This window comes from Corapipo altera, unplaced genomic scaffold, assembly GCF_003945725.1.
Source record: "Corapipo altera isolate COAL_440 unplaced genomic scaffold, ASM394572v1 271, whole genome shotgun sequence".
In the NCBI taxonomy this organism is placed as follows: Eukaryota; Metazoa; Chordata; class Aves; order Passeriformes; family Pipridae; genus Corapipo; species Corapipo altera.
The window spans coordinates 2,536,121-2,552,289 of record NW_020884935.1 but is presented as its reverse complement, the minus strand read 5'-3'; the positions used below and the strand labels follow the sequence as shown (position 1 = coordinate 2,552,289).

Here is a 16,169-nt window from a genome sequence, read left to right as displayed (position 1 = left end):
TGTAAGATATAAAAGCTAATCAAGTGGGGTTTGAATTTTAATGACACTGCATTACTAAGCTTTTTGTATTGGAGTAATGGAACAAAAATGGAAAAAATCAACACAGAAGCATTTTATTATAAGGCTGAGAGGTGCTTGATACCACTTTAGTGTTTCATGTAAAGTGTATAGAGAAACTAAAATCCTTCTGATCATTACTTTCCTACCAGAAAAAAAAAATTGTCTGGGCCAAGTCCTCTTTGCTTTGCTCGCTGGCAGGGTGGAATTTCTTGACACCAAAGAAAAGCAGCACTCAGACAGGGAGGCAGGTCATATATACAGATACAGTGGGGCTGCATCAAACTGGTTCTTTCAGGATCCCATAACTCTGCCCACACGGTGCTGATGCACAACGTGCTCCTCAGGGCTGCACTTGGATGTGGAGTTGTGTCATTATAGGGGCAAAACTCAGGGTGGTTTTGCTCCTCTCTCCTCAGAGATAGGCTCTGACAGCAGTGCCCTCAAGTCCTCTGTTCAAACACTGACCAATTTGAAATCTGGCCTGAACTCATCAAGGCTCTGAGTTGATCAGAAGAGGACAAGTTACTGTATTAATTGCTTTCAGTCGATTGATTGCTTTTTGAACGGTGTTAGAGTCTCACACATTTTCTGCTTGGAGTAGCTTTCCTTTCTTATCCAAAAATACATTTGAAAACTTAGAGTGATTTGATCAAATGTTTGAAGAGCAGCTTATGGATTTAACACATATAAATAAAATCATCATAAATAAAATTGCAGCTGTTGATAAACAAGCACTGCAGCGGTGAAGGTGTGTGGAGAACTGAGGGTGACTCTTCCCAGAAGAGGCCGTGATGAGGAGAGAGGCGATGCCTGTCCAGCCATACCTGGGAGCTGCTCCTGATGGCTTTTCCACAGATGTCCAGCTCTGTCAAAAACCACTAAATCTTGTGAAGTTTATTTTCCTTATAGCATCTGTGTTTTATAATGGCGCTTTTAATTTGTTGTTTCTCTGTCTGCTGGGATTTCTTTTGTCCGGCCCTTTCAGGCCTCCCTGTTTTCCTCGGTGGAAGTGAGTCTGTCAGTGATGGCTGGTCTGGGAATACAGCCCGGCCCGGCGGCCGCTCCCTCCCTCTGACAACAAAGCACATTGTTGTTTGCTCTCTTCACTTTTATCCTCAGCTTAATGCGTTTTGCCTTTGGTTATCCGTGGAATGAAATGTCTGGAAAAGCGTGGCTCAGGTTTTGGGGGGATGAGATGAGATGAGGGTGGGTTTGCAGGCTCTCAGCAAACAGGTATTAAGGCAGAAACCACTGGTTTTCCATGTCTCTGTAGGTATGGAAGTTCATCCAGTGTGTAAAGTTGCACTTGGAAATAAACTTCAGTCAGACTCCAGAGCCACGGCATCCTTGGCTTTTTGGAAGTCCCTTAGTAAAATTAGTAAGAGATTTACCAGCAGCTTAAATTGAGACATAAGCCTGTTTTTCTTTTATTTCTCTCCAGTGGAAATCTGAAAGGCTGAATTAGGATTAACCAGAGGAATCTTTGTCGTGGGTTTAGCAGGAATTCACACCTTGAGTGGAAATAATGCAAGTCCTGAGCTGTGGCCCAGGCTGGAGAGGGAGTGCAGGCACATGGGAAAATAAAGCTGAGCCTAAACTGGCTTTAATGCATTCTGTGCACAGCTCTTGAACTCTGATCCGAGCAACTCTTCCCTGGCAGCCCCTGGAACGACAAATACTTGACCCAAGGGACTTGCCTTGCACGGGGTCCTGAGGGCTGTTGAGCTCAACTCCAGGTGATTACCGAGGGAAAGAGCCCCCTCCCTCGGGATGCTCCCCTGGAAACCTTCAGAGTGACCCTTGGGAGGACGTGTTTGCCATGGGATTGGGAGGGTGGCCACTGATTCCCCCTGAATTTCTCTAAATTCAGCAGGAAGTGTCCATGAGCAGGCAGTAGGATGTGATCTGTGTGCAGCTGTCAGTGCACAACCGAGTTACCCCTCACAGCTGAGTGTGCTGCCCACGTGTCCTGAGGTAACTGGAGTTCAGGGTTCTGTATGAAAAATATTGGATATTTCGAGCAGATTTAAACTTTGCCTTATTTGTTGCCCGTCCTTTGACAGTGAATCAACAACTGCTCGAGCTGTAGAAATAATGTTGATGCTTGACTGCATTCTTTGTGCTCTTTTGGCCTGATACAGCAGCCCTGTGCACACACAACTCCTGTTTACTGCAGGAGTTTCCTACTTGGACAGGCTGGAGGAATGGAAGGGGAGTTTTTCCAGTTTCTGGAGGGCTACAGCAGCACACCAGAAAATTATGGGGTTTTCTTTAACCTTAGTGGTCCACACCATCTTAATGTTACTGTATTTAGATTCTGAAGAACAACTTTACTGTCAGAAATAATCTCTCTCCTTTCTGCAGCGTTCCAACTTGGAATTTTTTACTTCTATCACTTTTAATTACATTTTTTCACAGTTAAGCAACTGAATGTTGCCGCAGAAAATACAGGCTGGCAGGCAATGGTTGTTGTGACATATGTTTGGTAGTTACAGCTTTTTCATTTGTCACAGCTGAATTTTTTTATCGTGGTTGGGCTCTGCATTATGAGCTCTGCTTTAGTTAATTTTTTATTGAGGCTCGTGTACATCAGATTAAGCTGTACTTCTAAATATATATTTACAAATTAAATGCTGAACGTTTTTTGGTGGGTTTTTTTTTTTTTTTTGCAAAGAGGAATCATCTTAGATTTCGGTCCTATTCAGCATCTCTTTTATACCTTCTCATTCTCTCTTCATAGCTTAGTGCTTTTTTCCCTTTGCTCTCTGTTTTCTTATGTATGAGGCTGAGAACTGCAGGATGCTGTAACTACAATTAATAAAAAGCTCTGAGGGAGTGACTTAATCCTGCAGTTTTCTGAGTATCCCTGACTGCCTTGGGATTCCTCAACTTGCTTGGAAGCAAAGCAGCTCATCCTTGTGTTGGAAGGACGTCTGTAAATTCCTCCTTCCTCTGCATGCAAATATTCCATCGAATCAGCCGAAGGTTTTGCATGTGGAAAACCCCATGGAAGTTGGGAGTGGGTCATTAAATGTGCCTTGGGAAGGGACAGGGGCTGTTACCACACACCCTTTGGGTCAGGAGTTCCTAGTTAATCATTATATTTCAAACAAGTAAAAGAAAACAGATTACAGACAGATTTGGAGCCCCCTCTGCAGATACTGGTGGTGTTTGCTGTGCAAATGTGGATCAAGGGGAAGATGGGAGAGGGAAATACTCTCAGAGAGGCCTTGGCTGCATGAACAGTAACTAATTAGACAATAATGCACAAAACTATTCATGGGCCTTTCTGCAAGAACCAAGACTGTATTATTAAGCTAATCTTAAAAAAATTAATTGCATCTCAGTCTTAATTTAAAACTGAGCCGGGCTGGTTTTTTTTTTTTTTCCCCTTTCCCTTTTCTTTTTATTCCAAGTTGGTGCAGGAAAATTGCTATTAATGAAATCTGCTCTCTGGGACTTCAATGGGCTCGTTCTTCATTAAAGCCTCGCCATTTCTCTTAAAATGTATTGAGCGACCAGAGACTCCCACAAAATCCACTCTGTAATTTCATCATTTCTCTTATTGTGCCAGCCTGACATGCAGAGCTCTGGGGACTTTGCAGAAAACCCCCAATAAAACCCCCCTGAGCTCACAGTTATATAGTATTAAAAGAAGGGTGAAGGAAGCCTTGAGTGTCTTTAGGATGATGAGACATTCATTAAGATTTTTCCGCCTTCCTTTTCCTACTTTCAATCCATCTGAAGGACCATTAAAGCTTTTCAGGCAGCTTCCTGTGAGAAACCCTTTGCTGTGCTGTTTTTCTTCCTTGAAAAAAGGTGGCTGCTCTTGAGGCAGATTGTATGGATTTGGCCTGGGATTTGTATAATATCTGTGTAGAATGCAGCAGTTGTTTAGGAACCTAATTCCCAATATGGCTCCCTTTTGATTAAGAACAAAGCCAGCGTTTCACAGCATTACAGGAACACAGAAAAACAAGTTAATGATCTAAACCTTTTAATTCATGGTTGCTTGTCTATTTAAAGTACTTTTGATTCTGCTATAAACAGACTGGCCCCTTTTTTTGTTTAACTTCTTTCTTTGGTTTCTTCGCATTTCTTTCTTTACTGTCCATGAAATTTGGAGCTCGTTTCCTTTTCCAACTGAAGAATGAAAGGTTGTGACTACAGAGTGATACAGGGAGTAAGAAAAGCGTATCCAGACTGGGCACCCATCCAGCACAGACCTCTTTGAAACAAGCTAAATTTAGGCTTCTCGGGGGTTTTCTGCTTGTGTTTTCCCTTTCCTTTTTTTTCTTTTTTTTTTTTTTTTTCAGTACCTATGTTTCATTTTCTCCTTTCTGAACAAAGATGAAGTTTCTGACTTTTTTGATACTTTCTTGATTTTTACATGTAGTTTGGCCTGGTTTTATTTTATATAGTTACTTGAGATTTTCCTCCAGCCTTAGTTCTGCAGATGATTATTCTCTGTGTCTTTATCCACTGGGACAACAAAAGCGACCTTTTCAGGACTTCCAATTACCAACACTGTATGTGGTACTTTAGGAAAATAATTCCCTTCCAGATATTCTTTTCTTTTTAAATAGAGAGTTGGAATCCAGAGCTTGTTCTTCAAATCGAACTCAAATACTTGTGGGTGAACAAAACTGTCAGGGCAGCAGCAGCAGCAGCAGCAGCAGGAATAATTTCCCTTCCATGGAAGGAAATCCTTGCTTATCCCCATGTATAAAATTAATATTTGCTACTTCCATTGCTGTTTATTTTTTATCTGAAATGAAGATGAATTTTTTCAGATTTTTTTTTTAATTGCAACGGGAGATCATTTTTTTTGGTTTATTTTTTGGGGGCATTTTTTTTTTTTTTTTAAATCTTATTTCAGTCAGATGTAGAAATGCCAAATGAAGACAAAAATCCCAATAATGTGTTTTCTCACATCTCTGTTCCCACGAAGGTAAATTGAACAGCCAAGACACTTACAACAACTTCACAAACAACAATCCTGGGAACCCTCGGCTGCTGCCTCTTCCAAGCCTGACTGTGGTGTTGCCTCTTGCTCAGATCAAGCAGCCAATGACATTGGGGACCATCACCAAACGCACAGGGTGAGTGCACAAACCTTCCTTAACCTTCTTATTTATCATTCACAGGCAAAGAATTTGGGTTACTGGTGATAATTAGTTTTATTCCTTACTTTAATCCCAGTGTACAGAATTTACTTTGCAGCAGAAGGGGTTGGGGGGAAGAGGAGACAAGAAAACCAGTATCAGATGAGTGAATTAAACCTGCAAAGAAATCTCTGTAAATTCAGGAATATTCATTTGGGTGGCTCAGGAGAAGTTTTCACACCAGTCATGTGAATGAAATATAAGCAGAATAAAATATGGGTTTACTCTTTTTTTTTTTTTTTGGAAAAGTTTTTTTGGATTTCCAACCTTTTCAAGCAGAACTGATTTTTTTGACTATCAGAGCTGCAAAGACAGTAAAGGCAGGTTGAGCAGAAAGGCAGAACTTAATCCTGCTGTTTTCCTTGACCTTATTTTTCCTCTGAAGTGACCGTGCTGGACTGTGTAACTCACGTGTGGACTCCAGAGCCAGCTGCACTTTGCTACTTCTCACTGGGCCAGCATAAAGCACTTCAGGATATTTGTTGGGAAAAGCTCCTCTAAATATACATATAATTACTGGGAAGACTTTTGTGAGCTTCATAAACTATAACAATATTAAGTTAATTCACACTGTTCAACAGTTGATACTTCTGCTAAACTTCAGATCTTTTATTACAATTAACACAGAAAGCTACTGGGTGATGAGTATATTTTTTTCCCTCTTAAATTTTAGTAGTTCGAATCCCTGAATATTTTCTAATTAAAAATCTGATTCATCCATTAATTTACAGAGGGTTTTTACATTTTTAAGGAAAACAGATCGAGCGTGGCATGTTGTTGGACAAAACAACTGGGAGCCCTACAGCTTCCTAACATTTTCCTGCTTTTTGCCCAGTGCAGGCACTGCCTTCCTTTGCCTCAGTGCTTTCCTGCTCAAACTCTGCTCCTGAGGGGAGTTTTTACCTTGTCTTTCATGAACTGGGAATTATTTTTCAGGATATTCCCCCTCTCCCTGAGTAATTCCCACATTCTGTGCTGCAGTGTCCAGGCCATCCTGTAAGATCTGTGTTGTTTGGTGCACTGAGTGGTGCTTGGTGACCATCAGAAGCTTGATCTGTGTGCACATAAATGTGTAGCCACACATGTGTCTATCCAACAATCCTGCTCTTACCCCATGGAAACTGGAATTTCATGGAGCCAGATCATGAGCTCTGAACACACAGTTGCCCTCAGCACAGAGAAATCCCTGAACTTCACAGAGAATTGGAAATGGAACTTAGGAAATAAAAGAAGCAATCTGAGGGTCATGATGGGGTTTAACTTCCTCCACACACACATTTCAGCTGCTTATTTTTGCCTTTTTTTTTTTTTTTTCCTTTTTTCCTACTTGCTGTTTAAACACAGGTGAGGGGGGGAAAAAAAGGTTGTGCTGCTGGTCAGGTGAATCTGGAAAGCCCAGCCAGGTGTGATGGGGATGAGGCCAGGAAGGGAGGTGGGATGAGGGGGAGGTTGGTGTGCAAGGACACGAGCAGGAAGTCACAGCTCCTCAAAGAGGGGAAATAATGAAAATGTGACTTGAAGAGCACGGTCAGTGAAGGACAGAAATGGAAATCTGGGCTCCTGGAACTGGGATAGACACTTAGAAGCAGATGGGACAAAGCAGAGATAGGAATTAAAAATCCACCCAAGGGCCTGCCAGAGGAGGTAGGGGACAGGAGTGCTGGAGAGGAGCAGGATTTGGGATAAAACACTTGGTTTGCAATAATAATTCATGCAAAACCCATTACAAAGGCTGCTCCTGAATGCTTGGTGATACCAGCAAACCTTTCTAAAATTGTTGCATGTGTAATAAGTCTGCATTACTTTATGGAATGTTTCATTCTTGGATATCTTAAACATATTCAGAGTGTTCATATTCATAGTTTTCCCATAAATTATACTATTCACTGACTGTCTCTGCCCCGTTCTGTGCGATTTTAAAAGCTAATTAAATTTAAAATGCTCAGTGAGGCTTATGCAAGGGGGGAAGACAACAGTCCTGGGAAATACCCTGCTGTGTAAATAGAGTTTTCGTGGATGAGGATCATAATTTTCAGCCCAGCCCACGTCGCCGTGTCACACTGAGCCGAGAGCTCCCTTCATTTGTTCTGCATCCAAAATATCTGATGAAAGCGCAGCAAATTAACATGAAAAGCTGCATTTATAAAACACATTTTAGAGGAATGCCTCGCATCCAAGAAACCTGGCATGCCTAAAATGACCACATTGAGACAGCAGCCTTAACTTAAACCTCCAGGGGGCAAAAGCGTGTGTTTAACATATTTAACATCTGCCCTCGTATTTCTGCAAACACGTCGCACTGCGGGGCTGTGCAGTGTGAGCTTTCGACAGGACAGGGACCATCTGCCTCACTGGAGGAGAGGAGGAGGCTGCATTACTGCAAATGGCAAAAGACAGATGTATTTACACCTACATGGGCAGCACCTCTGAGCAGCGCTCCGAGGAAACAAGGCTCTTCCTTGGGAGCAGCTGCTTCACCTTGCGACTGTGCCGCGATCAGAGGGGGAGAGGAGCTCAGAGGCAGTTGGCTTTTACACTCTCTGTTCACTCCTCTTCTGCTGTTGTACCCTTAAAAATTAAAAAATTTCGTCTGTTGCAGCACGGCTCTGAAAGTCAAAATCGGGATTGAAATGCTGTGAAATTAAAAGTCTGGATTGACCTTCCTTTTAACATATGAAAAGCTTCTTTAGTTCTGAACGTCTTCAGGGAGTCTTGGAGGTTTGGTTAACCGAAAAGTCAGGGTGGGTTTTGTTCTGCTGGTGTCCAAGACAGCAAAATATTTTCCAGGTACTGAAAGGACTGATCAGTGCCCTTAATATCATGTGTCTGGGGCAGAGCTGCAGAGCGTGTCACGGTGCTTGGCAGGTGGAATGGCAGCAAATTTTTCAGAAGTGTTCCCCTGTAGCCCCGTGGGAGTGAAGGAGGGAGTCTGGAATTGTGTCATGACTGTGCTGTTCATCACAGGTGCTTTTTTTGTGCCGTGCAATCACGTAGATTTTTGGGATGTGTCCTGATCAGTCACTGCTGTGAACAAAACCCCCATTCTGGGCAGGAAGTGTCTGGGAGCGTCACCTCCTGTGCTGCCATCGCTGGCCTTTCCTTCTCCCCTGCTTCTCTCCTTGCTTTTTCAAGTCTCTCACTGTAATTTCCTCACCTCCATCAAGCACTTCATCTCTGTCCCTACATTTTGCCATCCCATTGCCTGGCTTTCCTGCAGTTTGTGCTGTCAGCACATCCTGAAGGAGCAGAGAAGCTTTCCCAAAGGGGCTCTAACACTAATGAGTGAGGAAGCATCTGATGTTTTAAAGATCAGGGGGATGCAGGACAGCACAAGAGCTGGATTTAATAAGTCTTTATATATCCATGCCTCAGTTTCCCTCTCAAAACTTTTAATAGTGATGCTGAATTCCTTGTCGGGGCTGGTGAATGGGTTAATTCATTGCTCATTTACAAAGAGCTTATAGATTTGAGAGGGGGAGAGCTGGATGATCCATCTCGGTGTCTATAAAAGGCAGTGAATCAGAACATTCTAGAAGACAGCTTTGTGCTTTGCAGGAGCTTTATAAGTGTTCCTTGTGTTTGTGGGATGAGTTGCAGTTTGTTTCCAGTTGGTAAGAACATGGGGACACGGAAAAAGGGAAAGAAAAGATACAATAATTACCCCAAAAGAAAAACTCTTGTCCAAGTTGGCTCCTCTGACAGCAGTATTTGTTTTAAGTTCCTCCAGGGACATGGTCATTATATTTGGATCATACTTCACTCTCCAGTTCATCCTTGGAGTGAACAGCAGGATGGAACCTGCATTAGTTGGGCCTTGTCAAAACAGAGGCATCCAGTGTTTCCTACAGGAAAGGAAAAAACTTTGCCTTTATCCAGCCAGAGATTCATTCAAACATGAAACTCTATCCCCTCTATCTTAACTCATCCCTCATTCCACCCCCAGCGAGGAAGGGGGGATTAGGTAAAGTGTCTGGTGCAATTTTACCATTTTAATATTTATGCACAGCAAATCCCTGGGGTTTGGTTCATTTTGTGTCAGAGAGCTTCCTTTGTCCCAGGTTCTGCCGCTGAAGCAAAACAAAAACAAGGAGTGCAAAGTCACGGGGTCACGATACAATTAAGTAGGAAAAAGTAGCTGAAAAAGTCAATTAAAAAGTTAAAAGTAAAGCTCAAGAATTCAGCACGATTGTCTGGAGCTGGACCCATTTCTCAGGCGTGTTTTATGTCACCTTTGGCTTCTACGATACATTCTGGGAATAAAGCAAGTGCTGTAATGATTTGTAACTGATATGAAGTACAGTTCCTTGCACTAAATTTTGCTCAGATCTCACTGTTTGTGAAAGGCTTCCTGACATGGCAACATCTCCCAGCGAGGGTCAGAATAAATGCCTGTTGCACAGCTTATTAAAAGCTTAAATAGCTTTTATCAAACGTTACAACGTGAAATCAAAGCGTTTCGGTTTTCAGTTCGCCAAAACTCAGAATGAGGTAAGACACTGGGAAAACTCTGTCAGAATTTTGAACCCTAAATCGTCTTCCTGCCCTGATTTCCCTCTGGAATTTCTCAGTAGCCACGAGGAAGGGGCAGCTCGCTGAGTTTGTGCCTCTCTGTCACCGAGCGCGGCCATCTGGTGCTGTCTCTTCAAGGTTGGGTTCTCCTGTAATTTGTGGGCTCTCCCTCTCACTCTCAATTAGCATTCCATCCGTATTATGGGAAGGAAAGAGTGGAAAACAATCCCTTATATAAATATCATGGAGGGGGGAAAAATGGTCATCTTTAAAGGAGTCAGGTCTCGTGAGCAGAAAGGAAACGCTGAGTTGTTTTTCTCGCACTTAAAGCTTTTTCCTGAGGCTCTGCTGTGGTCTTTGCAAGTGTAATTGCATTTTGTTCGTGATACAAGATTTTCTATCCAAAACCAACCAAACAAAACCTTCAGTTGAAGCCTGTATCCACCTGGGTCAATTTGTAATTAAAATAAGGAGAATTTGTTCATTTGCAAGTATAATCAGCTCAACGTAGTATGTTATGGAGAAAGAAAAAGCCTGTGTTATCTTCTGAAATGTTCTAATGGGCTCAGCTAAGTGTCATTTGCTTGATGTTTGCAGACAGAGCCACTGAGGCAGAGAAGAAAAAAAAATAGTTGCCAAAACATCCGTGATCATAATTTAGAAATTTAACTCTGAGCTCCCGGGCAGATCCCACCGCTCTGCAGTGACCCTTCAGATTTACACACAGGCTGCATTCTGTGTTTTAAATTGTGTTGGCTGTGGGTCTTGCAGGAGATTTGGCTTTCAGTTAAATATTTAAGCAGTGCAATAGTGCTGGGCTCATCTTTTGTTGAGCCGTTAGAGCGGCCTTTGACTCGGGCTGAGTGTTGGCTTCGGAGGAGATCAGACAGTTCAGACAATTCAGTTGGGTTTTCTCTCTCTTCAGAGATGATATATTAGGTCTAGAAGGGTGGTTGGTTCTACCAATGAGCTCTGTCCCCCAGAATGTTGACTAAACATCTATTAAATACAAAAAAGTAAAGACCAGTCCCTTACACAGAGCTCAGAAGCTCTTCGTTATGTTTTTGTCTATAGGGCTAATTAAAAATAGTGGGTTTTTCTGCAATATTCTATTCTTTATTGGGTTTTTACATCTTTGCATGTTGAGGGATGTGTGTTTTAGGTCTGTACCTTCACCTAAATGGTTTTTTTGGGAGGATGCCTTCATTCATCGATGTTGTGCTCGTGTCAGATTTAGTTCACTGAATCCTTTTTTATCAGGCTGGTATCCTTTGAACTGTGTAGGCCCATGGCTGAGTGCTTTAGTGCTGCACCTTTTCTGGGAGTTCATTGCCTGAAAATATCCCACCTGTTTCAACTGGCCAGGATTTATGGCTGAGTCAGGGTGTAAAAAGGAAAACGAGCCATCGGCATTTACAAAATCAATTAGTCAGCGATTTTGTGGCTGATGTCACAGCCCAAATGAGAATCAGAGAAGCCTTGAACATGTGAGTAGCTCCAAATTTGCCTCCTGCTCCTCCTTTTCAGATTTTATGCAAATGTCAGTATGGCAATGGCTTTCTAAAGGGAGGTACCCGTTGAAAATGCCCTCGGACTCATGGGGGTGATGCCACTTTAAAAACCATCCACTGTGCAAAATACCTGAACAAAAATGACAATAAAACCACAGTGTAGATAAATGGTTGGGGTGGCCAAAAACACTCAGCTCTATGTCTGGTGATTTGAACATCAGGTACATCTGAACCAAGTTAGGGTTCTCCTTCCTGCATCTGTGCAAGCTTTGGTGTGGGGGCAGAAGATTTGCTGGGTCACAGAGTTGCTAAAGATCTTGAATTTAAGGTGTATTTCTGTCCTGGCAAAAGGCTGGAGTGATTTCCCCTAAAAGGGGGCTTTAGGCTTTTTAATTTTGGATTCACTGTGCTCGTACCTGGCGTTGTTTTTACTCAGGACTTGCCTCCTCCCAGTAAATTTGTAAAACTGCCTCACTCGGACCTTCAGCGTTTCTCGGGAAACACCCCCAATTTTGTTGGGTCTGGTGCTAATTTTTCTGTCACTTTTGGCTTTAATATCTGATGCTGCCTCAGATGGGTGAGCAGGTCTGAGGTGGGAGCCCTAAGCTGAGTCTAACCCGAGCTGTAACCCCGAGCCCAGCCAGCTTGCACGGATGCATTCCCTGTGTCCCAGCATGAGGAGCCTTCCCTGGGGGGGGTGTGCTCAGGGTGGGAGCTCAGGGTGCTGCTTCCAGGACAGGGCATCAGGAAGGGTTCCACAAACTATTCTGGGGACTTTCTGAGTAAATCTTAATGGCATGATGTACAGTGGACTTGTTGGGAATGGAGTTTTCATCTAATTTCTGTGCATTTTTCCCCTTTCCGTGAAGACCTTACCTGTTTGGAGCAGGATGTTTTTCCATAAAAGCTCCCTGGTGAGTTCCCAGTTCCAACCCAGCATGCCTATAAATCCATTTGCTGTCCTGGCTGAAAATAACTCTGTGCTTAGACTTTTTAATTTTGGATTAATTTACTTGTTTACCTGCATGGCTGATCCATAGGTTTCCACCCCCATAATTTCACTTTCAAACCATGAGATGTGTGTTCACCACCGAGCATTGCAAAGAAATGCATTCACCTTCTTGATTTCTTTTTTACCTTTGAGAGTGCATTTAATTTTTAAGTAGCAGGGAAGTTGAAAAAATAAATTATTTCTAAGTGGGCAGAAATTACTGCAATGTCTTTCCAAACAAGCCTCTTTTTTTTTTTTTTTTTTTTAAATTCTATATTGCTTCCTTTATTATTGGAGCACTAAGTTGCTTACAGACAGAAAACATCGATGATGACCTCTGGAAAATAAGCCAGATTAGCAGTGAGTAGGCAGTAAAGTACTGCAGGGAGAGAGAGGTGCAGCAAATAAAATGGGCACTGGAAAAAGAAAAGCTGATTTCACTTGAGAAAAAAAAACCCCTGGAATGATTTGGGTTGGAAGGGATCTTTGGGATCATCTCGTTCCAACCCCCTGCCCTGGGAAACAGTTCTGTTAAAATTGGGCTATTTGAAATAATAAGGGGGTTTTGGTTTAATATGAAAAATTGCAGCACGTTATAAGAATAAAGACAGGAGAAAAAGCAAGTTTTAACAAGTTTTTTGGGTTTGGGGCTTCAGTGTTTGAGCAGTGCTACATCACCTCCATTTCCTAATGGGATGAGGGTCAGGTGGTCCAAATTTTGGGCAGCATAAACTGGGGAAGTGGGAACATCTTAGAAAATCTAAAAAACTTTCAGCTTGGAGGTTTTTGGGCTTTGGTTCTTTTGGGGTTGGGGGTTTTCTGTCTGTTTTTAATTCAGCTCGAGATGCTGCTGAGCTGTTCCTATCAGTGTCTGTTAGGATGTTTGTACATGGCTCCTGGTTTTGCTGTTAGAAGTTGGTTCCATGTTCATCACCCCTCGTGTCTCTGCCAAAATATTATCTCCAGCAGAAAGAACTTCTTCAGAGCTTTGTTAGGACACAAACCTGTCTAGGGAAAGGCTGAGGACAGTTATGGGGTTTATGGGAGATAAACCAGGAGGAGCAAAGGCACTAAACAGTAAAGGAAAGAAGGGGACTTTGGCTTAACCCTGGAGAATTTCTAATTACTGAAGCATCTCCCTAAACCCCATTTCCAAATGTAGATTATGACACAGCTCAGAATTTTGCCTGATGGGGCTCTGAGAGCACCAAAGGCTCTGGAAGAAGAGTTTTGGCAGGGGATTGATTGTGGCAGTCACCCCCTGCACAAATCCTTGTCAGCCAGAAATGAGTTGAGATGGAGGCAAGATTAAAAGGCCGAGATTAAAGGGGGGGAATATATGAAATAGGCTCAAAAATCGTTGCCTGTCTTTCCCAAGACTCTTTTTGTGGTTTGTTTAATGCCAGTGCAAGCTCAGAAATATGGTCCTTGCTAAGTCTACAGAGAAATTAAGGATAAAAAACCACGCTTTGGGTGGGGGAAGAAATCATGTTGTTTCCATTAAGGTCTTAATGAGACCTAAAATTCTGTAAACAAAACGAATGGAGGTTTGACAGGGAAGAGCCTGGTGAATAAAGGAGCCCACCATTCCTTTCCCCTGCTTTTCCTTGTTTTAGGCACAACGATAAACTAATTAAAATTTATGTGCTTGGAGGCGGATTCTTCTTTTTTTTTGTAATTTTATGTGTAATTGTGAATTTCACCCAGGATTTTTCTCCTGATACTTTTGTTGCTGCTTTTGTAGTTGAGATAAAGCTTTTCCCTTCAGCAGTGTCTTGGTGGGGTTAGTGTGGAATTGTGGATAAATGCTTTTACTTTTATGACTCTCACGTGTATGATGGAAATATAAAATCAAAGTGATTCTCAATCTTTGCAGCCTCTTGCTATTTGATTAATAATGTTTGAATTTATAAGGCAGTTCATTCATATCATATAGATGCCATTCATTTGTTGTTTAAAACTCATGTCACTGGTCTGACTGTGAACTTAAAGGTACATTTAGGAGCCAGAAGACTTTTGTGAGACATAAAGCTCTTTGAGGAACCCCAGTTGTGAACTGCACAGCCTTCTGGCTTTCAAAATATTTTACTGATGTTAATTCACATTAATAAAATAGAACAGAAAATGCAAACTAGTTAAAATATTATAACTATTTAGCATTTTTATAGAGAGCTAACACAGTACATTCCCAGAGATTAGGGCAGAGTTTGGTGTGTTACAAAGTCAACAAGTGGTGGCACTGAATAGTTTCCATAGGTCTTAATCTGCTCTTGTTGTGTTGGCAACATGAAAGAACTTCCACGCTGTGCTGGGTCCTTTCACTGCTTTTTAAGCTCTGACCAAGTGATGTCTTAATTTTCCTCTTTAGTTCCCTCCCATCTCTCTTTGTGCCATTCCAGCAGAAAATGCCCGTGGATGTCTTTCCCTGTGTCTCCATCTCGGTGTTTCTGCATTTAGAATGGAAATAACCCTCCAGAACTGTGTTAGAAAAGTTAATAACAGCACAGATTTCCCCAGATCCTGTGATATTGAGCCAGGTTTTAGCATTAACTTGACTTTTGGAGGTGACTTTGACTCCAGCAGAGGCAGGTGATGTGACATGGTCTGCAGTGGAGACACAGCTCTTATTAAATTTACAGCAGAGCAAGAGCTAAAAGGACAAGATTTCAAAGGTGGTTTTATTACTGTTGTATTTGTGGTAGAGTTTTCTGCAGAGATACAACTGGGATAAAACTGCTGCTGTGTCTCATTGAATTCCAGGTGTAGTTGCCCAGTTGAGTAGAACCAGAGGGGAAAAAGTAAACTGCTTTTTCATCCTCCTGGTGTCTTACATGTAGTGCTGCTGTTTCTAATGTTTGAAAGAAATGAAGATTGAAATTATAATGGGGAATGTTTTGGTCCCATTTGCTTTGCTGTCTTGGTTTTAGTGTTGATTCCCAACACCCTGAGCTTCTTCCTGCCTCCCTTTTCAGGAAAAACCTCTGGCACAACATTTTGGAAGTTACCATATTGTGAAGATTTTTTTAAAATTAACTGTTTTTTAAAAGTGAGGCCAAATGTGCCTTAATTTCAGCTCTTGGAATAATTTATGAAGTGCTGACAAGCCAAGAGCAAGGAAAGAGCAGGAGTTCAGGGCAGAAACAAGTCATTCAGCACCCACCTTCAACATGATTGTTTTGTTATCATTTATAAAGCTGGGAGGGTGTTTGCATCTGCAGAACAACGAGGATTTATAGTTTCCAAGCTGTTAAAATATCACAATGACACGAAAATGTATTTTGCTGATGGCTGAGGATAACTGGGCTTTGGAGCTTTGCTGAAGGGATGAAACTGGAGCTGGAATGTCTCAAAGAAAACTCAGGGATGGAGGAAAATGGGGGTAAAATTAAAAATCCCTCAGTTGCAAGAGGTTTCAGAAGAGACTTGTTGACATCTCAGCAGTATTTTCAGAGCTCTGTCCAAACCAAAAGATGCACTGGTTGGTTTTTTGTTTGTTTGTTTGTTTGTTTGCTTGCTTTGTTTTCCAGCAGGGCTGAGTTTAACCACAGGAGTAATCCTGTGTTTTACAAGTTCTGCTCTCTCTGCCTACAAAACATCCTCCTCCAAGGGAAAATGTTCTGGCACTGAAACCAACACTCAAGTGCTTGCCTTGAAAGATGTACATCTCAGAGACAAGGTGGAAATAGAACTCAGCTTAGACCATTTCCTCTAAGGGTGTTTGTGACTGGATTTGGTTGAACACAGGAGTGTGGAGAACCCAACAGAAATGGGTTGTCACAGTCCCAGGTTCACTTCTGCTTCAGGGCCTGAAGGAATGGGAATCAGTTCTGTCTCTGCTGAAATTTGCTCCAGTTTGTAGCTGAGAATAGCATTCACTTCAAATTTTTTTCCCCATTTTGAATTGTTTTATGAACCTCTGACAGTTATTTTAAT

At 42.1% G+C, this 16,169-nt stretch overlaps 1 protein-coding gene across 11 annotated transcripts in view; it reads left to right on the top strand.

The window, feature by feature from the left end:
* Positions 1 to 16,169, top strand: part of BCAS3 (BCAS3, microtubule associated cell migration factor) — a 317,160-nt gene that overhangs the window by 99,484 nt on the left and 201,507 nt on the right. For 9 of the 11 annotated variants that reach the window (XM_027660194.1, XM_027660192.1, XM_027660199.1 and 6 more), the window contains 2 exons: positions 5,012 to 5,162; positions 12,115 to 12,159. In XM_027660194.1, the coding sequence (XP_027515995.1) occupies positions 5,012 to 5,162; positions 12,115 to 12,159 (196 nt within the window). The remainder of the gene's footprint in view (positions 1 to 5,011; positions 5,163 to 12,114; positions 12,160 to 16,169) is intronic. The other 2 variants (XM_027660195.1, XM_027660193.1) reach the window with 1 other exon arrangement.